We start from the raw sequence: 26,718 nt of genomic DNA on the forward strand, positions 1-26,718 counted from the left end.
ATTATAAAACTCCTAGAAGAAAATGGGAAAAGCTTCACAACATTGAATTTGGCAATGATTTCTTGAATATTACACTAAAAGCACAGGCAACAACATCATAAACAGGCAAATGAGACTACATCAAACTTAAAAAACTTTTGTGCATCAAAACATACAATGAGCAATCAAATATATGGTGATGGAAGGAGAACTGACTCTGGGTGGTGAACACACAATGGGATTTATAGATGATGTAATACAGAATTGTACACCTGAAATCTATGTAATTTCACTAACAATTGTCACCCCAATAAATTAAAAAATAAATACAATGAACAGAGTAAGCAAGCAACCTACAAGAATGAGAGAACATATTTGTAAATCATTTTTCTGACAAGGGGTTAATATCCAGAATTTATAAAGAAATCCTACACCTCAACAACCTCAACAAAAATTTTTTTAAACTGATTTAAAAATGGGCAAAGGACTTCAATAGATATTTCTACAAAGGTGCCACATAAATGGCCAAAAAGCATATAAAAAGATGTTCAAAATCCTTAATTATCAAAGAACTAGAAACAAAACCCACAATGAGATAACACCATCTCATACCCATTAGGATGGCTTACTATCACAAAGATACAAACTAACAAATGTTGGTTGGGGGAAACATTGGAACTCTTTTCTACTATTGGTGCAATTGCAAAACGATGCCACCACTATGGAAAATGGGATGGCTATTCTTCAAACATCAAAAATAGAATTACCATATAATCCAGAAATCCCACTTCTGGAATTCAAAAGAATTAAAACGCTGGGTCTAGAAGAGATACCTGCACACCCATGTTCACAGTAACACTGTTCGTAACAGCACAGGGGTGGAAGCAACCCAAATGTCTATTGATGGCTGAATGGATAAACAAATGTGGTTAAAACTTGAGAGAATTAAACTAAGTGAAATAAGTCAGTCCTGTAAAGATGAATACTGTATGATTCTGTTTGTATAAGGTATCAAATTCATAGAGACAGAAAGTAGAATGATGATTGCCAAGTGGTTACAAGGGGTTGCAGAAAGTAAGTCAAGGGGAACTGATGTTTAATGGGCATAGATGTTCAGTTTTGCAAGATGAAAACTGTTGTGGAGATCTGTTGCACAACAATGTGAATATACTTAACACTTCTGAACTACACACTTAAAAATGATTCAGACGGCAAATTTTATGTAATGTATACTTTACCACAATTTTTAAAAAAATGATTAAGATGGTAAATTTTATGTGTATTTTACTACAACTAAATTTTTAAAAATTTTTAAATGACAAAAAAAAGGAATTAATACCAATTTTACACAATCTTGTCCAGAAAACAGAAGAGAAGGGAACACTTACCAACTCATTTTATGAAGCCAGGGTTACCCTGATAACAAAAGCACACAAAATAATTTTTAAAAAATACTATATACCAATATCTCTCATGACCTTAAACACAAAATTCCTGAACAAAATATTAACAAATTGAATCCAACAATGTATAAAAAGAAATATATACATCATGACCAAATGGAAATTATTCTAGGTATGCAAGGGTGGTTCAACATTTGACAATCAATCCATCTAGCTTCCCTATCAACAGCTAAAGAAAAATCACATCATATAATTGATATAAAAAAGAATTTGTAAAAAAGTTAATATTCATTTACAACAAAAATTCTCAGCATGTTAGATACCGAGGGGAACTACCTCAACTACAGAAAAGATAAAGAACACCTATTAAAAAACCTATAGCTAACATTATAGTTAGTGGCAAAAGATTGTCTTTTTCCTAACATTAGGAGCAAAGCAAGGATGTCCATTCTTATCACTCTTATGCAACACAATACTAAAAGTTCTAGCCACTGCAACAAGGCAAGAAAAAGAAATTGTCATACAGATTGGAAATGCAGAAATAAAAATTTCTGTATTTGCAAATTACATAAAATACTTAGGTGTAAATCTAACAAAAGATTTGTAAGACCTGTATGTTGAAAATTACCAAATGCTGATGGAAGAAATCAAACAAGGCCTAAATAAATAGGGACAAACTGTGTTTATGCATTGGAAGATCCAATAGAGTAAATATGTCAATCTTCCCAAAACTGTTCTATAGGTTTAATAAAATTCTTATGAAAATGTCAGCAAGATTGTTTTGTAGAGACAGAGACAAGCTTAGTCCAAAATTTATATAAACAGGTAAAGGCCCAAAAATAGCTAAAGTAATCTTGAAGAATAAAGTGGGAAGAATCATTCTATGTCAGGGATGTCCAAACTTTTCTCAATGTTTTTCACCAAGGGCCATATGCAGTATAATACACAAACAGCCAGGCCACTCACTCGAAGTGAAGTACGTATTGCCTCACCTGGTTTATTTAAGTAAACTAAATATAATTTTGGAATTTGCTGTGGGCCAATTAAAAATGGATTGCGGGCCGCAGTTGGCCCGTGGGCCGCAGTTTGGACACCCCTGTTCTATGTGATATTAAGGTTTATTACATAGCTAGAGTAATCAAGACAATGTAGTATTAGTGAAGCTGTAGACACAAAGATCAGTGGAAAAGAATAGAGAGCCCAGAAATATACCCACACAAATATACTTTGAATTTTTTAAAAAGTTGCAAAAGCAGTGCAATGAGGGAAGACAGCCTTTTCAACAAATGGTGCCGGACCAATTGAGCAACTATAGAACAAAAAAATAAACCAACCTAAATCTCTTACCTTCCACAAAAATTAACTCAACAAGGGTTATGGACTTAAATGTACAATGTAAAACTATAAAACTTTTAGGAAAAAAACAAGAAAATCTCCAAGATCTATGTCTAGGCAAAGAATTATTGACACTAAAAGCACAATTCCTAAAAAGAAAAATTGATAAACTGGACCCTCATCAAAATTAAACACTTTTGTGCTATAAATGCTCATGTGAAAAGAATGAAAGACAAGCTACATACTATTAATAACAGAAAATATTTGCAAATCACATAGCCAACAAAGGACTAGTATCTATAATATATGAAAAGATCTCAAACTCAACAGTAAAGAAACAATCCATTAAAAAATGGGCAAAACCACGAAGAGATATTTCACTGAAAAGACTTTACAGATTGCAAATAAACACATAAAAAGAATTTAGCCACCACAGAAATAAAAATTAGAATTATAAGATATCATTATCCATCTATCAAAATGGCTAAAATATAAAAACAGTGAGAACACCAGATGCTGGCAAAACTGCAGAAAACTCAATCACTCATTTATTGCTGGTGGGAATGTAAAACGGTACATTCTAGAAAACTTTATGGTAGTTTCTCACAAAACTGAGCCTGCCATTGCCATACTACTCAGCAACTGCACTCTTGGACAATTATCCCAGAGGAATGAAAAATTATGTTCACACAAAAACCTGTACAAGAGTATTCATAGATTATCTTATCTGTAACCAAAAACTGGAATCAATCCAGATGTCCTTCAACAAGTAAATGGTTAAACAAATTGTGATATATACCATGGAATACTATTCAGCAGTACAAAGGCACAAACTAGTGATACAGGGAATGATTTGGATGAGTCTCCAGAGAACTGTGCTAAGTGGAAAAAAAACAATCCCAAACGTTATATACTGCAATGATTCCATTTATGTAACATTGGTGTCATGGCAACTTTTTAGAAATGCAGAGAAGATTAGAGGTTGCTGGGGGATAGGGATGGGAGTGGGGGAGCTGGCAGGGAGTTGAATGTGGTTATAAAAGGGAAACCAGAGATATCCTTGTGGTGATGGAACTATTCAGTATCTTCACAATGGTGGTGCATACACATACAATAAAATGTACAGAACTAAACACACACACACAGAAATGCCAAGTAAAGAAATCTGAATAAGATCAGTGGACTATATCAACGTTAAGTTCCTGGTTGTGATAACGTACTACAGTCCTGCAAAATTTTACTATTGGGGGAAACTGGATAAAGGGTACATGGGATCCTGTTACAACTGCATGTGAATTTACAATTGTCTCAATAAAAACTTCGATTAAAAAAAGGCTATATTCTATATGATTCCAAATATATGACATTCTAGAAAAGTCAAAACTATAGGAACGGAAAACAGATCAGTGATTGCCAGAGGGTGGGAGACAGGGAAGGACTGAGGAGTACAAGGAGATTTTTGGGGTTGATAGAACTATATTGTACACTCTGATTGTGTTGGTGGTTACATACTGTAGTATCTATCAAAACTCAAATGCATACTAACAAAGGTAAAACTTACTCGGTGTCAATTATACCTCAATAAACCTGACTTAAACTATGGACAGTCCTAAAACATAACCATTCAGCAGGACTGATCAAGAAAAAAAGTAAAGGCAGAAATAAACATTATTAGGAATGAAAAAGAAGATAAATATTGATACATTTTTCAAAAATCACAAAGATCCCTCATTAGGGAACAATATTGAAGATGTATTGCTATATGAAAAAGGTAAATAGCAATGAAAACTATAACAAGAATTACTGTCAGTTGCCTAAGGACCAAATACCTGAGTGGCTGCTAAGGTTAAAAGTGAGAAAAAGAACTAGTTTTTGGTTTATTCCCTTTTAAAATTTTTCAGTCAGGTTCCATTTACTCCCAAATTTTTCAGTGGAAGTTATTACGTAGTCCAAATGAGAATTAGAGAGAATAAAATAATTTAAAAATTTGAACAACTACCCCCAAATCATAAGAACATTATGGATGAGTATGAAATTTTAAACTTAAAATACATAGTTAATTTAATAAAAAAATATAAAATTTCCAATGCAATTCATTTTATGAAGCTGATCTAACCTTCATAACAAACCCAGAAAATAGAAATGAAAATTATAGACCAATTTTAAATATGAAAATAGATGAAAACATCCAAATAACATTTTAAAATTAAATTCTGCAGTGTTGAAAAGAACACTTAACATTTTATAACTAATTTGACTACTCCATAAATGCAAATACGACTCAATATCTGAAAATGCATTAAAATTCAGATTAACGGAACAGAGCAACATGCTCATCTCAATACACAAAGAACATTCTATTAAAAAAAATCAATGTTCATTCATGATAAAAGAAACTGTTTGAAAAAGAGAGATAGTAACTATCTTAACTTAAAGGGCATCTATGAAAATCCTACAGCAAAAGTCGTATTTCGTATCAAAGTATATTTCACAATGAAACTTTCGTAGTCCCTTTAAAGTGAGAAACAAGATAAAGATGGCCTCTTTCACTGTTCATTTTAAATATTATACCGGAGGAGCTCCTATCCCAAAAACAGATATAAAAATTATTTGCAGCTATGACTGTCCACATGGATCCAAAAGGAAGTAAAGATGAACTAGTCCATACATAGCAAGACTAACAGATACATGACCAACACACAAAAATAAATCTATTATTACACACCAACAATAAACAATTAGGAAGTAGTAATTGAAAACAATTTTGAATTTAAAATATCGTAGAAGACGCTGCGCTAGAAATAAATTCAACAGAGATGTCCAATGCTGAAGGACAAAAAAGATGCTTTGAATTCAATTGAAAGTTATCCTATATTCACCGATAAGACATAATAGCATCAAGATGTCAGTTCTCCCAAATTAGTGAAATCAATGGGATCAGAATCCTAACTATAGCAGGATTTTTGTGGAACTTCATATGCCAACCCTAAAATTCATAGGAAAAAAAAGGTCTATAATAAGTAAAGTAATCTGGAAACAATTAGGTGGGGAAACTTTCCCTCACTGGAAATTTAGACTTGCTATAATTTAGCAACTTTGTAATGGTACAGGAATTAACAGAACAAGGTCCAGAAAAAAAAACATGAATGTAAATGAAAAGCTAAATATATGACAGAGGTGGCATTATAGATCAGTAGTGAATACCAATTATCAATATGGGGAAAAAAACAAACTCTCAGACCTCTATTTTGACACTATACACAAATAGATTCCAAGTAGGACGGATGGGTGGCTCAGTTGGTTAGAGCAGGAGCTCTGAACAAGGCTGCTGGTGCGATTCCCAAATGGGCCAGTGAACTGCGCCCCCCACAACCAGAATGAAGTCAATGAGCTGCCGCTAAGCTCCCAGGTAGCCAGATGGCTTAGTTGGTTGGAGCACAAGCTCTCAACCACAAGGATGCCAGTTGGACTCCTGCAAGGGATGGTGGGCTGTGTTCCCTGCAACTAAGATGGAAAGGACAACAACAGGACTTGGATGGAGCTGATGAGTCCTGGGAAAAACACACTACGGTTCCCCAATTAAAAAAAAAAAAAAAAAAAAAGATTCCAGGTAGATCAAAGACACAAATGTGAAAATCCTTCAAGAAAAAACCCCAGGATATTATCTTAAGTGATCCTTCCAAAGGAAAACCTTTCTTTAATGGATGGAATAAGAATAAACTATAAAGGAATGATACACTTGATATTAAATTTTTCAAACTTCTTTTCAAGAAAATTAAAAGTAAGAGACGTCATCAAAATGGTGGCGTGATGTGAGTCTCTGGAAATCTCCCTTGGAATTTACAAAAAATTGAACAACTATAACTCCACAAAGGACTCCCTGCACAGCATATAGGCAAAACTAAGAGGCACACTACAGAAATAACATAACGGTAGGAAAATAGTGATAGTTGGGGAGGAGAGAAGGAAGAAGTGCAAACTCAGGGTCGCGTGGGCACGGGACTCAGACCTAGCCGCTACCGGAACAACCTCAGCTGAGGGAGAGGGAAGAACTCCGACTGCTAAGGCTCCGTTTATGGCCCACAGGGCTGAGGGAACAGTATATGACATGGGGGAACCCAACACTCACGGCAGAGACATCGGAGCAAAGACTAAGGGAAGAAGGCTGAAAAAGCTGGTTTACACCCTCACTGCAGAGCAGAGAACACAAGCCTTAGGCACTGAGATTAGCCGCCCCCTCCCTACCCTCCCAGAGCTCGCTCCGCCCCACCTGTGGAACAGTAGCAGTGTCAAATCAAAGGAACACAATATTTGCAGTTCTGAGAACTGTGGTCCGCAGACACAGATTCGCAGCCCAACTATCTCTGGCAAAGGGGAGGGAGCTGTGCAAGCAAGACCAGGTGTGGTGGTGGTCGCCACCACTGCTCTGGGCCACCTCTCAAAATCCACACCGCCCCTGTCCCCACCTAACAGGGCGGATCCCTGCAGGACTAAACAGAACTACTGAAACACAGGGGCTCTGAATCTGGTGCAGGAAGACCTTTGGAACTTCAAAGCTCTCCACATACCCACAGGGATGTGGCGCCCTATGACCCAGGCGAACTGTTAACAGAGGAGAAGGCCATCTCCCAGGTAAGCCCCCACTGTGTGAGAAGCTGGAATAGTGCAGAGAAAACATAACACTACACTATGAGAGAGAAAAAACCACTGCAGTTGGAGAGAAAATAAAACATGCTACCAACACCTACTGGAAAACAAAACAAAGACCTCTTCCTATAACCTGTTACAGAACCCATTCCTGTAGATGTCTAGGAAGAGAAATAATAAATCACTAATTGCCATGAATAACAAAAGCAAGAAGACAGCTAAGAAAGAAAGTAAAAAGTCTCCAGAAAATGAACTTTAAGATATAGAAATATGTGACTTAAATGACAAAGAATTCAAGATTGCAGTTCTGAAAAAATTCAATGAGATGCAAAAAACACGGAAAGGAAGCTAATGAACTCAGAAACGCAATCAAAGAATGACATGAACATTTTACCAAAGAGATTGAAATTTTGAAAAAGAACAAATAGAATTTCTGGAGATTAAGAAATCAATAGAAGAAATAAAGAATGATATAACCAGCTTAGGTAGCAGAGTTGACCAGATGGAGAAAAGAATCAGTGACATCGAAGATAGAAACCTGGAAATGACACAGATGGAAGAAGAAAGAGACTTGAGACTTAAAAGAAATTAAAGAACTCTACAAGAATTTTCTGACTCCATTAGAAAGAAAAATATAAGAATAATGGGCACACCAGAAGGAGAAGAAAGGGAGAAGGGAACAGAGAGTATATTCAAATAGTCGATGAGAACTTCCCGAACTTGTGGAAAGCATTGGAGCCTCGAATCCAAGAAGCAAATAGAACACCTAATTACCTCAACTCCAACAGGCCTTCTCCAAGGCACATTGTATTGAAGCTGTCTAAATCAACGACAAAGAAAGAATCCTCAAGGCAGTCAGGGAAAAGAAGACAGTACCCTACAAAGGAAAGCCTATCAGATTATCATCAGATTTTTCAGCAGAAACTCTACAAGCCAGGAGGGAGTGGAACCAAATATTCAACCTATTGTAAGACAGAAATTATGAGCCAAGAATAATATACCCAGCAAAGATATCCTTTAGATATGAAGGGGGAATAAAAAACTTTCCAGACATACAGAAGTTGAGGGAATTTTCTAATACATGACCTGCACTACAAGAAATACTGAAGGAGTCTATTGGAACACCATCAACAGGGACAATTTGTGGCAACCAAAACATAAAAAGGAAGAGAGTATAGGCCTCAAACAGAACATGGGAATGGAGAAAGTAAGCGTGCTGAAGAAAATGGAATACCCTAAAATCAAACTTTCTTCTACATAAACTTAATGATAACCGCTAAAAAAAGATCCAGAAATAAAATATATACTGTAACAAAAGAAGAAACAAAGGGAAACATCATAGAATACCACCACGCAGGAATAATAGACAACAACAAAAAGGCAAAGAAACAATGGAGAAACAGTCTTCCAAGAAAACTAAAGATAGAATGACAGGAAATCCTCACATATCAATATTGACCCCAAATGTAAATGGACTGAGCTCACCAATAAAAAAGCACAGGGTGGCAGATTGGATCAAAAAACTAAACCCAACCATATGCTGTCTCCAAGAGACACATCTTAGCTACAAGGACAAGCATAGACTCAAAGTGAAAGGGTGGAAATTGACACTCCAAGCAAATGGTACCCAGAGAAAATCAGGTGTAGCCATAATGATGTCAGATGAAACAGACTTCAGGGTGAAAAAGATAACAAGAGACAAAGATGGACATTTCATAATGGTAAAGGGGACTATACAACAAGAAGACATAACAGTCATCAATATTTATGCCCCCAATCAGGGAGCATCAAAATATACCAAGCAACTACTAACAGAACTAAAGGGAGAAATTGACCAAAACACAATTATACTAGGGGACCTAAACACATCATTGACAGCTATGGATAGAGCACCCAAACAGAAAATAAATAACTAAATAGCAGCCCTAAATGACACATTAGATGAAATGGACATCATTAACATATATAGAGCACTACATCCTAAAACATCAGACTATGCATTTTTTTTTCCAGTGTACATGGAACATTCTCAAGGACAGACCATATAATGGGACATAAAACTAGCGTCAACAAATTTACGACTGAAATCATACCAAGCATATTCTCTGAATACAAGGCTTTGAAATTGGATATCAACTGCAAAAAAAAAAACAAAGAAAAAAGAAAAAAAATGGGAAAAAACACAAATACATGGAGATTAAACAACATACTCTTAGAGAACGACAGGGCCAAAGAAGAAATTAGAGGAGAGATCAAAAGATACATCGAAACCAATAAGAATGAAAACACATCCAGCAAAATTTTTTGGATGCAGCAAAAGCAGTTTTAAGAGGGAAATTTATGTTATTATAGGCCTATCTCAAAAAACAAGAAAAATCCCAAATAAATAACCTCACGTTACACTTTAAGGAACTAGAGAGAGACGAACAAATGAAACCCAAGGTCAACACAAGAAAGGAAGTAATGAGAAACAGAGCAAAACTAAATGAAATAGAGAACAAAATACCACAGAAAAAATTAATGAGACAAAGTGCTGGTTTGAAAAGATTAACAAAATTGACAAACCCTTGGCTAGGCTCACTAACATAAAAAGACAAAAGACACTAATAAACAAAATCAGAAATGAAAAAGGTAAGTTATCACAGATGCCAAAGAAATACAAAGGATCATCCAAGAATAGTATGAAGGACTACATGCCACCAAAATTCAATAACCTAGAAGAAATGGACAAGTTCTTAGAAACATATAGCCTTCCTAGGCTAAACGATGAAGAACTGGAAAATCTAAACAGACCAATCACCAGTAACAAAATTGAATGAGTCATCCAAAACGTTCCCAAAAGCAAAAGTCCGGGACCAGATGGCTTCACTAGTGAATTCTACCAAACCTTCAAAGAGGATCTAATACCAATCCTGCTCAAACTCTTCCAAAAATTTGAAGAAGAGACAGTACTCCCTAACTCATTTTATGAGGCCAACATTACCCTGATACCAAAACCTGGTAAGGACAACACACAAAAAAAACTACAGACCAGTATCTCTGATGAATACAGATGCAAATATCCTAAACAAAATTCTAGCAAATTGAATACAACAAAGCATTAAAAACATTATTCATCACGACCAAGTAAGGTTCATCCCCGGGGCACAAGGATGGTTCAACATCCACAAATCCATCAATGTGATACATCACATAAACAAAATAAAGGACAAAAATCATATGATTATATCAATTGATGCAGAAAAAGCATTTGACAAGATACAACATCCATTTATGATTAAAACACTTAATAAAATAGTATAGAAGGAAAACACCTTAACATAATAAAGGCAATATATGACAAGCCGTCAGCTAATCTCATAATTAATGGTGAAAAACTGAAGCCCTTTGCTCTACGTTCAGGAACACGACAGGGCTGTCCCCTATCACCTCTGCTTTTCAACATAGTGTTGGAAGTCCTTGCCAGAGCAATCAGGCAAGAGAAAGAAATAAAAGGCATCCAAATTGTGAATGAAGAAGTTAAATTGTCACTCTTTGCAGATGACATAATGCTATATATAGAAAACCCTAAGGGCTCCACCAAAAAGCTGTTAGAATCAACAAATACAGTAAAGTTGCTGGCTACAAAATCAACGTACAAAAGTCCATTGCATTCCTATATACTAATAATGAAATCTGAGAAAAAAGAAATTAAAAGTAACAATTCCTTTTGCAATTGCAGTAAAAAGAATAAAATGCCTAGGAATACACTTAAATAAGGATGTGAAAGACCTATACGCTGAAAACTACAAGACATTTTTTAAAAAAATTAAAGAAGACACAAAGAAATTGAAAGACACTCCGTGCTCATGGATTGGAAGAATCAACATAGTTAAAATGGCCATATTACCCAAAGCAATATACAGATTTCATGTAATCCCCATCAAAACCCCAGTCGCATTTTTTAAAGAACTAGAACAAAAAATCATCATATTTGTTTGGAACCACAAAAGACCCCGAATAGCCAAAGCAATCTTAAGAAAAAAGAACAATGCTGGAGGTATCACACGCACTGACTTTAGCTTGTACTACAAGGCCGCAATAATCAAAACAGCATGGTATTGGCAGAAAAACAGACACGTAGACCAATGGAATAGAACTGAGAACCCAGAAATAAAACCACATAAATATGGAGAGATAATTTTTGACAAAGAAGCAAAAAACATACAATGGAGGAAAGACAGCCTCTTCAATAAATGGTTCTGACAGAACTGGAAAGTCACGTGCAAAAGAATGAAACTGACTGCTATCTGTCACCATGTACCAAAATTAATTCAAAATAGATCAAAGACTTAAGTATAGGACCTGACACAATAAACTGCATAGAAGAAAACATAAGTACAGTATGGACCTTGGGTTCAAAAGCATTTTATGAATTTGACTCCAAAGGCAATGGAAGTAAAAGCTAAAATAAACAAATGGGACTATATGAAACTTAAAAGCTTCTGCACAGCAAAACAAACTATCGATAAAATAAAGAGGCAACCAATTGAATGGGAAAAGATTTTTGCAAACAGTGCCTCCGATAAAGGACTAATATCCAAAACATATAAGGCACTCATGCAACTCAACAAAAAAAACAAACAACCCAATTGAAAAATGGGCAGAGGACCTGAAGAGACATTTCTCTAAAGAGGACTTACAAATGGCAAAAAGACATATGAAAAAATGCTCAACATCACTAATGATCAGAGAAATGCAAATAAAAACCACAATGAGATATCCCCTCACCCCAGTCAGAATGGCTATCATCAACAAGACAAATAGTAACAAGTGTTGGAGAGGCTGTGGAGAAAAAGGAACCTTCATCCACTGTTGGTGGGAATGCAGACTGGTGCAGCCGCTATGGAAGGCAGTGTGGAGGTTCCTCACTAAAGTACTAACAGAATCACCATATGACCCAGCAATCCCTCTCCTGGGTATCTACCCAAAAAATCTGAAAACATTTATTCATAAAGACACGTGTGATCCAATGCTAATTGCAGCTTTATTTACAGTGGCTAAGACATGAAAACAACCAAAATGTCCTTCGATGGATGAATGAATAAAGAAGTTGTGGTATATATACACAATGGAATACTATTTGGCAGTCAGAAATGATGAAATAGGACCATTTGTGACAATATGGTGGATCTTGAGAGTATAATGCTAAGCGAAATAAGTCAGACAGAAGAAGCAGAAATCCTCACGATTTCACTGATATGTGGAATATGAACCAAAGACAACAAAAGAACAAACAAATGAGGAACAAAAACTCATAGACACCGACAATAATTTAGTGGTTACCAGAGGGTAAGGGCTGAGGCGGGTGGCAGATGAGGGTAAAGGGGATCCAATATATGGTGATGGAAGGAGAACTGACTCTGCGTGGTGAACACACAACGGGATTTATAGATGATGTATTACAGAATTCTATATCTGAAATCTATGTCAGTTTACTAACAATTGCTACCCCAATAAACTTTAATTTATAAAAAAGAAACAGAAAATTAAAAGTGAAAAGAGCAGATTGAAAGCTACAGGCTAAGAAGAAACTGCAATACATATTGACAAAAATTATAAAATCCTACTTTATATTTTAATGGATACATAAAATCTAATAAGTAGACAACAAGGATACACATCAAATTCCTGCCATTGTTTCCTTCTTAGAGTAATAAATACGACTGAGAATAGAGGCAAAAAGATACTCAATTTTATCTGTAATATTGTTTCTCTTAATTAGAAAATAAACTTGAGTAAAACATTAATAATTATCAGTTCTGAACAGTGTGAACATGAGTGTTTGTTTTATTATTTTCAGTATTTTTCAGTATATATATGTATATTTTAATTCTAAAAAGCAAACAAAACAAAACAGAGAAAACCAACCCCCTGCCCTTGCCAAAAGTAAAGTTCAGACACTAAAGATCATGATTTGGGAGGGCTGGTTCTTATTCTTTTTTTCCTTTGCAGGTATATTCAGATTCTCATATATAATTCCAATCAAGATTAGGAAGGTAGCCTATCTTCTGCTGGGCTGGGAAAGTGGCAAGAAGTCAAAATAAAGTCCAAGGTAATTGGAATGACAAAGGCTGTAAGCGACAGGGAAGGCTAACATTTCAGAGGCTCTCCATGGTGTGCCAAGGAGAAAGCCCCTTTTGTTTTGCATCAGACTAGCAACTGAATGTGAGGAGTGCTGTGTCACAGCCCTTGTCAGAGGATGATGGAGCCTGGCAATATGGAGAACCCCAGGAGACTCATGTCCCATGTAGGAATGTTCCTTCACAACAGCAGGTCCTCTGTCTAGAAGGAATATGAGGTAACGGACACAGCACACTAGGATTTCTCCAGCATCCAAGACACAATCAGCCTTCATTGAGATGGTGTCTAAATACAGGCTGCTGCCCTGCTCTCACAATAACATGAAGATACAATCAGCTTTATTTAAAAAAAAAAAGAGAGAGAGAGAGAGAGAGAGAGAGAGAGAGCCTCAGTCTTTCTTAAGCAACAAGAAAACATACTCTCCATATTTCAAAAAGCATACCACTAAAAACTACCAAATAAGCATTTGAGGAATGCCTAATATAATCCTTGACATAAATAAGGATTTCCCAAGGCATAGTTTTGAGATTCCTGGCGACAAACAGAAAGTGAAGTACCAGAGAAGAATAAAAGCAAAGAAAAGCCTTTAAGAAAACCTATTTCTGGCTTTGCCACTCTCTCTCTCTGACAACAGCATTTCCTTCTATCAAATCATTTCTCGCTGGAGCTATGTCTCTTATAATTCCTCTTTATGAAAAGCAATATTTTCAAGTCTCAAAAATTTTAAAAAACACCCAAGTCCATGAATTTACTCCCCCCACTATCCTTAAAAACAAAAAAGAAACCATTGAACCCCAAAGATCCATGTATCCATGGATACATGGATTTCTAAAAGAAAAGTTAGTTTTCCTTTTTTTCTTTGTCTCTTTAAAACTAAACAGAGGAGGAATTGGCATTAGTTAAGTACTAAATAATTAATTTAAATCGAATCTCTCAGAGGAAAATAAGAGATAAAGTAAACACAAAAAGGAAAAATTGATATATATATAGGCAATGTGGACAGACATCTGATAAAGGGCAAAGCAAAAATAATAAACAGGCATACTTTAACATGTACCAGATTCATAAATGTGGAGATCTCTTCCTCTCAAAAAAGTATTGTCAGGTATTTTTATACTCCTAGAGAAATCAGGGCTATAACTATCACAAAAAAAGCAGCAGAACTTCACAATGTGTCTTCTAAAGACAACTTGAAATTCTATGGTGAGATTCAGTCCTAACATGCATAACTCTGTAGAAGAAAGAAGTAGCCTCCAAAACACATATCCTCCTTTACTAAAGTCTCAGTGATTAACTAGGTCACTGGGTGTCTCTCAGCTTTTCCTTCTAAATATAACCCCAAATCTGCCCTCTGTAACTCCCCCAACTTGAAAGCTTTCAAGGATTTCTCACTGCCTACAAGAAAAAATCTCCTGGCACGGCATACCAAGGTTTTTAATGGACTCCTCTAGTCCCTATCTTCCTCCCCAACATTAGCTGCCATACTTCCCACTTCCTACTTCTCACTAAGTCATATCGAACTATTGTAGTTCACTACACATAGAGTTACTTCATACTTCTTTGCCTTTCCTTCTCACGTACTCAAAGCTGTCTGGAATACTTTGCCCTCACCTTCACCAGATCAACTCATTTTCTATGAAATACTCCCTCTTCCAGCAGAGTTAGGTATCCCTCTTTTGTGCTCCCAGAGCATAATGTGACTATTCAATCACTTTATTGAAGAAATGCTATATTGTCAGGCACTGCTCTAAGCACTGAGGGTATAGCAAGGTACAAAACAGAAGTTCCTGCTTTTACACAGCCTACAGGACAGTGTGGGGAGACCAACAGTATACAAGAAATGCAGGTTAGGTGTTGATAATAAAAGTAGGGTAAGAGACAGATAGAATGGTCAGGGAAGGAATCTCTCATAAGATATCAGCAAAGGAGAGAGCCAAGGAGTTACCCTGGTGCATTCAAAGAGAGGAAAAGTGCAGAGGCCTGAGATGGGAGTGTGGTTGACATATTTGAGGAACAGCAACGATGGTTTTTTTAATAAACTTGAGTTCTTTTTTTTTTTTAATTTTTATTGAGGAATATTAGGGAACAGTGTGTTTTTCCAGGATCCATCAGCTCCAAGTCAAGTCATTTTTTTTTCAATCTAGTTGTGGAGGGCAGCTCACTGGCCCATGTGGGAATTGAACCGGCAACCTAGGTGTTCTAACCAACTGAGCCAAACAACTGCCCCTAAACTTGAGTTCTTATAAACTTGCTGCCATCTAGAGAATAAGCTATAAGGGGCAAAGGTGGATTCAGGGAGCCCTACTAGGAGGCTACTATAATAATGCAGGTAAGAGATGATGAAGGCTTATACTAAAATGAATGGCAAAATTCTATATATATTTCTGAAAGAAGAACTGAAAGAAAACCAATGGACTTGACATAGGTGGAGAAAGAAATCAAGGATGGTGTCAAGGTTTTTGTCCTGAGCACTTGGAAAAATGAAGAGATGGAGGAAAACTTACAGAGCAACAGATACGGTGGTGGAGGTTGGACCAGGAAAAGGTAAGCAAGGTTATCAAAAGTTCGTTTTTGGAAACATTAGTTACAAACATGTAGATGGAGATGTCAAGCAGGCATTTAGAAATACTAGTTTCAAACTTAGGGTCAGATCAAAGCAGGAGTTATAAATCTGGCAGTTATTAGAATACAGAACGCATGTAAATCAGCCCCAAACCCAGCACTAGTGGGAGCCGGCCTCGGTTCACAGCTTAGCCTCTCCCACGCACCTCGAGGTCCAGAAAAAAGTGGCAACCAGCTGCAGATCACTTTGGAACTCATACCAAGTAGCCCTGGGCAGGGCACAGGCAGCAGCAGCTGACCTGGGCCTATAACCAAAGCCCCTCCCAAGTTGCCCCAGAACCAACCACCTGGTAGCCAGCTTCAGACCACACCAGAGCGCCACCCAAACACAAAAGACACACGCAAAGAGCAAACCAGACAGGCACCAGAGCTTTGCTGAAGCGAATCCTGCTCCATAGGATTAGCTCCTGCACAGCAGCTTCTGCACTATAGTCATGGAAAGTCCTCATAATCAATCAGCCCGAGGGTCATTCCCTCCCACAGATGTGCAGACAGCAACCAGGGCTCAACTACAACAGGAGATCACACAACCCACACAGGGACACACCTGGATCACCCAGAACAGGTGACCAGGGAGACTGTGCCACTGGGCCCCACAGGACACCTACCTTTACATAAGACCACTCTACTAAGACCAGGAGACACAGCAGCTCTACCTAATACAGAGAAACAAACACAGGGAGGCAGCCAAAATGGGGAGACAAAGAAACATGTCTCAAATGAAAGAGCAGAACAAAGCTCCAGAAAAAGAACTAAACAAAATGGAGACAAGTAATCTACCAGATACAGAGTTCAAAACACTGGTTATAAGGATGCTCAGAGATCTCTGGGAGAATCTCAACAAAGAGATAGCAAACATAAAAATGGGAGATAGAAAACATAAAAAAGAACCAGTCAGAAATGAAGAATACAATAACTGAAAAAAATATATATTAGAGGGAATTAATAGATTAGATGAAACATAGGATTAAATTAGTGATTTGGAAGATAAGGTAACAGAAAACACCCAATCAGAACAGGAAAAAAAAAAAGAGAATAGTTTAAGGGGCCTGTGGGACAACATTAAATATACTAACATTCCCATTGCATGGGATACCAGAACAAGCGGACAGAGAGCAATGAATTGAAAACCTACTTGAATAAATAATGATGGAAAATTTCCTTAACCTGGCAAAGGAAATAGACACACAAGCCCAGGAAGCACAGAGAATCCCAAATAAGATGAACCCAAAGAGCCCCACACCAAAACACATTAAAATTAAAATGCCAAATGTTAAAGACAAAGAGAGAATTTTACAAACAGCAAAAGAACAGTAGTTAATTACCTACAAGGGAGCTCACATAAGACTATCAGCTGATTTCTCTATAGAAACTTTGCAGGCCAGAAGAGATTGGAACAAATTATTCAAAGTGAAGAAAAGCACTTTTCATCTACCCAGGAAAGCTATCATTTAGAATGGAAGGACAAAATAAGAGCTTCCGAGACAAGAAAAAGCTAAAGGAGTTCATCACCACCAAACCAGTATTACAGGGAATGTTGAAGGGACTTCTTTAAGAAGAAGAAGTAAAAAAGATCAAAAATATGAATAGTAAGATTGCAATAACTACATATCTATCAACAATTACTTTAAATGTAAATGAATTAAATGATCCAATCAAAAGACAATGGGTGGCTAAATGGATAAGAAAACAAGACCCTTACATATGCTGTGCACAAGAGGCTCACTTCCGATCAAAAGATATACATAGACTGAAAGTAAAGGGATGGAAAAAGATATTTCATGAAAATTGAAACAAAAAAACAAAAAACCTAGGGTGGTAATACTTATACCAGACTAACCAGACTTTAAAACAAAGGGTATAACAAGAGACAAAGAAGGACCCAGTAATTCCACTTCCGGATATTTATCCTAAGACACCTAAAACATTACTTTGAAGGGAGATGTCCATCCATATGTTCATGGCAGCATTATTTATGATAGCCAAGACATAGAGACAACCAGGGTGTCCATAAATGGATGAATGGATAAAGTAGAGATGATACCTATATACAACGGAATATTACTCAGCCATAAAAAAAGAATGAAATCTTGCCATCTGCAACAACATGGACCCAGAGGGTACTGTGCTAAGTGGAGTAAGTCTGACAGAGGAAGACAAATACCATATGATTGCATTTGTATGTGGAATCTAGGAAACAGGATAACAGAAACAAACGTAATGGAAACAAGCTCATAGATACAGAGAGCATTTTGATTGTTGTCAGTTGGGTGGTTTGGGGGAGGGTGAAAGGGACAGGTGATTAAGAAATACAAATTGATAGTTACAAAATAGTCATGGGGATGTAGAGTATAGGATGGGGAATACAGTCAGTAGTATTGTAATAACTATGTATGGTGTCAGACGGGTACTGGATTTGTCAGGGTAATCACTTTAAGTTATATAAATGTCTAATCACTGTTGTACACTGTTGTTAACTGTAACTGAAAAAAAAATATTTTTAAAAAAATTATTATTCCTAAAAAAAAATGTAATATAAAGACACAAGGTTTAACAAAAATTATTCACAGCAGATAGATAAGAGTCAAGCATTCATAGAATGGCTGTAAATGTCTGACGACAATGAAGTCTAGCAGCTTACTGATGACTGTCCAGTGGCCCGTGTTAAGTATACTGTTTATACAGCAACACAGAAATCTTGCCTGTGCCTTGCTTCTCATCAATCCTACCCAAGCCTGACTCTCTAGTCTTGTTGTCAATTCTGTGAGTTACATAGTATTTATTATTCTTAAATTGGTCTGAGTTGATTTCTGTTGTGTGTCCTAAGAAATTAGTCCCATGGAGTAGTAATTACTGCCAGTAGTACCTCGGGAAATTAAAGGCAATGTGGGATTGATTTCTAGCCTAGTAGGGACCAGTGAATATCATACCAGCGTTCATGGAAGTGATTCTGCAAGTCTGACACAATAATGAAATAAGTAATTATCACCTGCGGCCACATGGAATGCTCTAGGTAACTGAGAGAGTGCTGTCAAGAATAAAACAATATAAGGGAATGGAGAATCCAAGATTATGAGATAGAGTATCTGCTATTGTGAGGGTTAGCTAAAATAAAGATAATATTAGGGTCAAATCCCCATAAACTGGGCTCAAGGGACAGACTGAAACGCAGGTACTTTAAAAAAAAAACGGGTGTTTTCTCTTATAGTAACAGAGCTGAGGTAGTTGTAAAAACAAATGCACAAGGTTTGATGGTCCAGGTTGAATTATAGGTCAGTTAAATTCGCATCCATATTGGGAGTATTCTATGAAAATTGGATCACTGATTGGAGAGAGAAAGAGAGAAAGAGAGCGCATGAATTGAAATGGAAGTATATGGGAGGATTTGGGAGTATCCTGAATTCCTAATTCTCACTCAGGCCCCCCTTGCTAGCTGAGTCTAATGAGACTGTTCCTCTTGTTTGAAAAGGCAGTACAATCCCCTGCCTTAGACAATTACCTTGCAAGAGTAAACTAATTGCCCATTTGCCTCATCCTTCCACATATATACTCTGTTCCACTATCATACGATAACAGCATGCTTTAAGGGGCTAATTACAAAAACACCATAAGAACTATACGGCTCTCATGTACATATAGATACATAGATTGGGTAGTCAAAGTGGTAGACTATGGTAGATGCTCTTTCTGCTGAATTGTCCCTATTTGGAGAGAAGTCCCAAGATCAGGAGAAGCAGGATTCTACCTCACTGCAGAAGCCAAAGTGGAACAGATAATCTCTTTCCCTATCTCTTGGGAGACAGAGTGTGAGAGCACATGCCCTAAATACAGCCAAGCCATTGGTCAGATGCATATATTCGACCCTCAGGGAACAAAGCAAAGGACAGTGAGAGATTCTTTTTGGCACTGAGGGGGACTCAGAAGTCCATGACACAGCTGCAGTGTCCCCTCGGAAAGTCCAGTGTTGTTTCTAGACATGATAGTGCCAGCAGAGATACATATACAGCAAACTATAAGTTGAAACCTTGGCTATCCTTACCTCCCTCAGTTCCTGTATAAGCCTAGACCTTCAGCCTGCCTAACAATCCTTTTAATTCCTCAGTATCCCTCCAATAAATTCTTGCCCTGATTAAAGATGACTTCTATGACCTGCATTCAAGAACACCAACTAGTACAGCGGCATAAATGCCCTTTAAGATACTTACTCCATCAGAAGCAGAAAACAATTCACTGCCCACATACAACTATATACTACTTCTTGCAAGACTGGAAGTTAACTGTTATGGAAAACTGGCTCAATGCCAAAATGTTTACTTCTTCCATATTAGACCATTTTTTACCTAAAAAAAAATGCCATGCAGTTTAATATTTCTGGGTTGTGTTAAAAGGCATAGTAATATCTATTTCTCTCTACCTGGCTGTTCCTGGCTAATTTTAAAAGGTTATCTTCTAAATCCTTAATTTGTCTAATATTTTTAAAATGCTTAAGTTTTAAAATTCTACTAATAATACCACAATTTTTTTTTTTTTAAAGATTTAATTGGGGAAGGGGAACAGGACTTTACTGGGTAACAGTGGGTACTTCCAAGTCTTTTTCCAAGTCAAGTTGTCCTTTCAGTCTTAGTTGTGGAGGGCGCAGCTCAGCTCCAGGTCCAGTAGCCATTGTTAGTTGCAGGGGGCACAGCCCACCAACCCCTGTGGGAGTCGAAACGGCGACCTTGTGGTTGAGAGGACGCACTCCAACCAACTGAGCCATCCGGGAGCTCAGTGGCACCTCAGCTCAAGGTGCTGTGTTCAACCTTAGTTGCAGGGGGCGCTGCCCACCATCCCTTGTGGGAGTCGAGGAATCGAACTGGCAACTTTGTGGTTGAGAGCACACTGGCCCATGTGGGAATCCTACCGACAGCCTTTGGAGTTAGGAGCATGGAGCTCCAACCACCTGAGCCACTGGGTCGGCCCACCACAAATCTTTTTTTATAGCACTGGTTGAGCCTTACAGAATATTGACCTCAAGTCTATAAATAATGGAGAAGTCTGGGGGAAAATGGATATATTGAGTAAGAATGAATGAATTAAAATCACAGAAGTTTGTAACCAGAAGGACCTACTCATTTGAGTCACGTTTAATGCCAATATGCATCCTGTTTGTCTGAAACTCTTCCTGTTAAATGGAATTTCACATCATTCTTAAAGTCATTAAGGAAAGCATATAGTTTTTTGGGTAACTGATTATAGTTATCAACACCAGAAACTTGTTTTGAGACGACTTTTTCTTCTTTGTATTTACCTATATCATACCTGTTACATTTCCCTTTTATATAAACAGATATCAAAGGTAGTTCCTCATATACACACAGACACACAGACACACACACACACACACACACACGGACATATACACACTCTTTCTATACTTAAAGTTAATTACTAATTCAGCCCTCGGCATTTCTCTTTATACTCAGCCACCCTAAATTCCTTTACTATTTCCTGGAGTCTCCACCCCAGTCCTTTTCTCAGTACAATTCTCTAAACCTAGTGCACATGACAACTCTTCCAAACTGCAGAAGCTAGTATGTATCCTAAAAGCAAACGCAATGTGAAAGAAGAGACCGATTTGGGGGGTAAGGGAAAATATGCCCCTGGAGAAGAAAATTACAAAGGAATCGATGATATGGAGTATAGAGTGGGAACTGCCAGAAGCAGTCAAATACTTACCCAACCATTCTTAATACAAGTGCAAAGCTAGAAGAAATACATTGTGGAAAATTAGACAAGATAGGTTTGTTTTTGTGTTTATTTTTTTAACCTATCACCAATATCCTCTAAGAGGATCCAATAACAAATAATTATATTTTGTTGTACAACGACAGTGCTTAAATGGCCTCAGCACTTGCTGAAGTGTTGCTAAACAAAGGAAGGATTTTTACCTGAATGGCACTTCTTCCTGCGGAACGTCCACATAGTAACGGATAAAAAATCTCTCAGAATCTTCTCGCTCACCGTCAGTAACAACACTGCCATTCAGTTTGGAAACTGATGGCAATCTGTAAGCAAATACCAAAATAAAGACATTTTAAGATATTAAAAATATTTGGCTTTACATATAAAATTACTGGTTTGAGGCCCATTCTCTTTCTCTTGAAAGGACACATTTGATGTAGCTCTGCTTATGTACAACTACCGACATAAACTAAAATGGTGTAAAATCAAAGGACCAAAAACACCTAGTTTCATTTTTTAATGTGACGCTGACCTTAAATAATCACAACTCACTTTTCAAAATATGACTGTAGGCAGTACTGCATTGTCCAACTTAAATATAATTCAAGCCAAATTCTCTAGCAGTCATGTTTTAAAAAAGTAAAAATACAAACAATGGAGTCACAGCCTTACCAGAAAACTAAAGATAGAATGACAGGATTTCCTCACATATCAATAATCACCCTAAATGTAAATGGACTGAACTCAAAAATAAAGAGACACAGAGTAGCAGATTGGATCAAAAAACTAAACCAACCATATGCTGTCTACAAGAGACACATCTCAGCTACAAGGACAAGCATAGACTCAAAGTGAAAGGGTGGAAATTGACACTCCAAGCAAATGGTACCCAGAGAAAATCAGGTGTAGCCATAATGATGTCAGATGAAACAGACTTCAGGGTGAAAAAGATAACAAGAGACAAAGATGGACATTTCATAATGGTAAAGGGGACTATACAACAAGAAGACATTACAGTCACCAATATTTATGCCCCCAATCAGGGAGCACCAAAATATACCAAGCAACTACTAACAGAACTAAAGGGAGATATTGACCAAAACACAATTATACTAGGGGACTTAAATACATCATTGACAGCTATGGATAGATCATCCAAACAGAAGATAAATAACGAAATCACAGCCCTAAATGACACATTAGATGAAATGGACATCATTGACATATATAGAGCACTTCATCCTAAAACATCAGACTATACATTCTTTTCGAGTGTACATGGAACATTCTCAAGGATAGACCATATATTGGGACATAAGAGCAGCCTCAGCAAATTTAAGAAGATTGAAATCATACCAAGCATATTCTCTGATCACAAAGCTTTGAAATAGGATATCAACTGCGATAAGAAAGCAGGAAAAAACACAAATACATGGAGATTAAACAACATACCTTTAAAGAACGACTGGGTCAAAGAAGAAATTAGAGGAGAGCTCAAAAGATACATAGAAACAAATGACAATGAAAATACATCCTACAAAAATTTTTGGGATGAGGCGAAAGCAGTTTTAAGAGGGAAATTTATATCATTACAGGCCTATCTCAAGAAACAAGAAAAATCCCAAATAAATAACCTCATGTTACACCTCAAAGAACTAGAAAAAGAAGAACAAGTGAAACCCAAGGTCAGCAGAAGAAAGGAAATAACAAAAATCAGAGCAGAGCTTAATGAAATAGAGAACAAAAAGACAATAGAAAAATTAATGTGACAAAAAGCTGGTTCTTTGAAAAGATTAACAAAATCGACAAACCCTTGGCTAGACTCACTAAGATAAAAAGAGAGAAGACACTATTTAGCAAAATCAGAAATGAGAAAGGGGAAGTTATCACGGACACCACACAAATACAAAGGATCATGAAATAATACTGTGAAAAACTATATGCCACCAAATTCGATAACCTAGAAAAAATGGACAAGTTCTTAGAAACATATAGCCTTCCAAGGCTGAGCCATAAAGAACTAGAAAATCTAAACAGACCAATCACCAGTAAAGAAATTGAATCAATCATCCAAAACCTTCCTAAAAGCAAAAGTCCGGGACCAGATGGCTTCACTAGTGAATTCTACCAAACCTTCAAACAGAATCTAATACCAATCCTGCTCAAACTCTTCCAAAAAATTGAAGAAGAGTCAGTACTCCCTAACTCATTTTATGAGGCCAACATTACCCTGATACCAAAACCTGGTAAGGACAACACAAAAAAAGAAAACTACAGACCTATATCTCTGATGAATACTGATGCAAAAATCCTAAACAAAATTTTAGCAAAGCGAATACAACAATGCATTAAAAAGATTATTCATCACGACCAAGTGGGGTTCAGCCCCAGGGCACAAGGATGGTTCAACATCCGCAAATCCATCAATGTGATACAGCACATAAACAAAACAAAGGACAAAAATCATACGATTATATCAATTGATGCAGAAAAAGCATTTGACAAGATACAACATCCATTTATGATTAAAACACTCAATAAAATAGGTATAGAAGGAAAATCCTTAACATAATAAAGGCCACCTATGACAAGCCCTCAGGTAATCTCATAATTAATTGTGAAAAACTGAAGCCCTTTGCTCTACGTTCAGGAACACGACAGGGCTGTACCCTATCACCTCTGCTTTTCAACATAGTGTTGGAAGTCCTTGCCAGAGCCATCAGGCAAGAGAAAGAAATCAAAGGCATCCAAATTGGGAATTAAGAAGTTAAAATATCACTCTTTGCAGATGACATGATGCTATATATAGAAAACCCGAAAGACTCCACCAAAAAGCTATTAGAAACAATCAATGAATACAGTAAAGTTGCTGGCTACAAAATCAACGTACAAAAGTCCATTGCATTCTTATATACTAACAATGAAATCTCAGAAAAAGAAATACAAAAAATAATTCCCTTTGCTATTGCAGCAAAAAGAATAAAATACTTAGGAATAAACTTAACCAAGGATGTGAAGGATTTATATGCTGAAAACTGTAAGACATTTTTGAAATAAATTGAAGAAGACACAAAGAAATGGAAAGACATTCCGTGCTCATGGATTGGAAGAATCAACATAGTTAAAATGGCCATATTACCCAAAGCAATATACAGATTTAATGCAATCCCCATCAAAATCCCAATGGCATTTTTTAAAGAAATAGAAAAAAAAAAAATCACCAGATTTGTTTGGAACCACAAAAGACCCCGAATAGCCAAAGAAATCTTAAGAATAAAGAACAATGCTGGAGGTATCACACTGCCTGACTTTAGCTTGTACTACAGGGCTACAATAATAAAAACAGCATGGTCTTGGCAGAAAAACAGACACATACACCAATGGAATAGAATTGAGAACCCAGAAATCAAACCACATAAATATGGACAGATAATTTTTGACAAAGAAGCTAAAAACATACAATGGAGGAAAGACAGCCTCTTCAATAAATGGTGCTGGGAGAATTGGATAGCCACGTGCAAAAGAATGAAACTGGACTATTATTTGTCACCCTATACCAAAATTAATTCAAAATGGATCAAAGACTTAAGCATAAGACCTGACACAGTAAACTGCATAGAAGAAAACATACGTACTAAACTGATGGACCTTGGGTTCAAAGAGCATTTTATGAATTTGACTCCAAAGGCAATGGAAGTAAAAGCTAAAATAAACAAATGGGACTATGTGAAAGTTAAACATTTCTGCACAGCAAAAGAAACCATCGACAAAATAAAGAGGCAACCGACTGAATGGGAGAAGATTTGCAAACAGTTCCTCCGATAAGGGTCTAATATCCAAAATATACAAGGAACTCATGAAACTCAACAACAAAAAAGCAAACAACCCAATTGAAAAATGGGCAGAGGACCTGAAGAGACTTTCTCCAAAGAGGACTTACAAATGGCCAATAGACATATGAAAAAAATGCTCAACATCACTAATCATCAGAGAAATGCAAATAAAAACCACAATGAGATATCACCTCACCCCAGTCAGAATGGCTATCATCAACAAGATAAATAGCAACAAGTGTTGGATAGGCTGTGGAGAAAAAGGAACCCTCACACACTGTTGGTGGGAATGCAGACTGGTGCAGCCGTTATGGAAGGCAGTGTGGAGGTTCCTCAAGAAATTACAAATAGAATTACCATATGACCCAGCAATCGCTCTCCTGGGTATCTACACAAAAAATGTGAAAGCATTTCTCTATAGAGACACGTGTACGCCAATGTTCATTGCAGCTTTGTTTACGGTGGCCAAGACATGGAAACAACCAAAATGTCCTTCGATAGATGAATGGATAAAGAAGTTGTGGTATATATACACAATGGAATACTATTCGGCATTAAGGAAGGATGATATAGGAACATTTGTGACAACATGGATGGATCTTGAGAGTATAATGCTAAGCAAAATAAGTCAGACAGAAAAAGCAGAGAACCCTATGATTTCACTGATATGTGGTATAGAAACCAAAAACAAGACAAACAAATGAGAAACAAAAACTCATAGACACAGACAATAGTTTAGTGGTTACCACAGGGTAAGGGGGGTGGGGGAGGGAGATGAGGGTAAGGGGGATCAAATATATGGTGATGGAAGGAGAACTGACTCTGGGTGGTGAACACACAATGGGATTTATAGTTGATGTAATACAGAATTGTACACCTGAAATTATGTAATTTCATTAACAATTGTCACCCCAATAAATAAATTTAAATTAAAAAAAAAGTAAAAATACAACAGATGTAATTAATTTCAATAGCACATGTTATTTAACCCAACATATACAGGGCATAATCATTTCATCCTGGAATCAATGCTAAAAAATAACTGCAATACTTCA

General features: G+C 36.8%; 1 protein-coding gene across 2 annotated transcripts in view; it reads right to left on the reverse strand.

Moving 5' to 3' along the window:
• Nucleotides 1-26,718, reverse strand: part of TBCEL (tubulin folding cofactor E like) — a 95,534-nt gene that overhangs the window by 20,414 nt on the left and 48,402 nt on the right. For both annotated transcript variants that reach the window (XM_081037395.1, XM_081037394.1), the window contains exon 7: nucleotides 22,037-22,153. In XM_081037395.1, the coding sequence (XP_080893521.1) occupies nucleotides 22,037-22,153 (117 nt within the window). The remainder of the gene's footprint in view (nucleotides 1-22,036; nucleotides 22,154-26,718) is intronic.

This window comes from Rhinolophus hipposideros, assembly GCF_964194185.1.
Source record: "Rhinolophus hipposideros genome assembly, chromosome: 24".
Lineage (NCBI taxonomy): Eukaryota > Metazoa > Chordata > Mammalia > Chiroptera > Rhinolophidae > Rhinolophus > Rhinolophus hipposideros.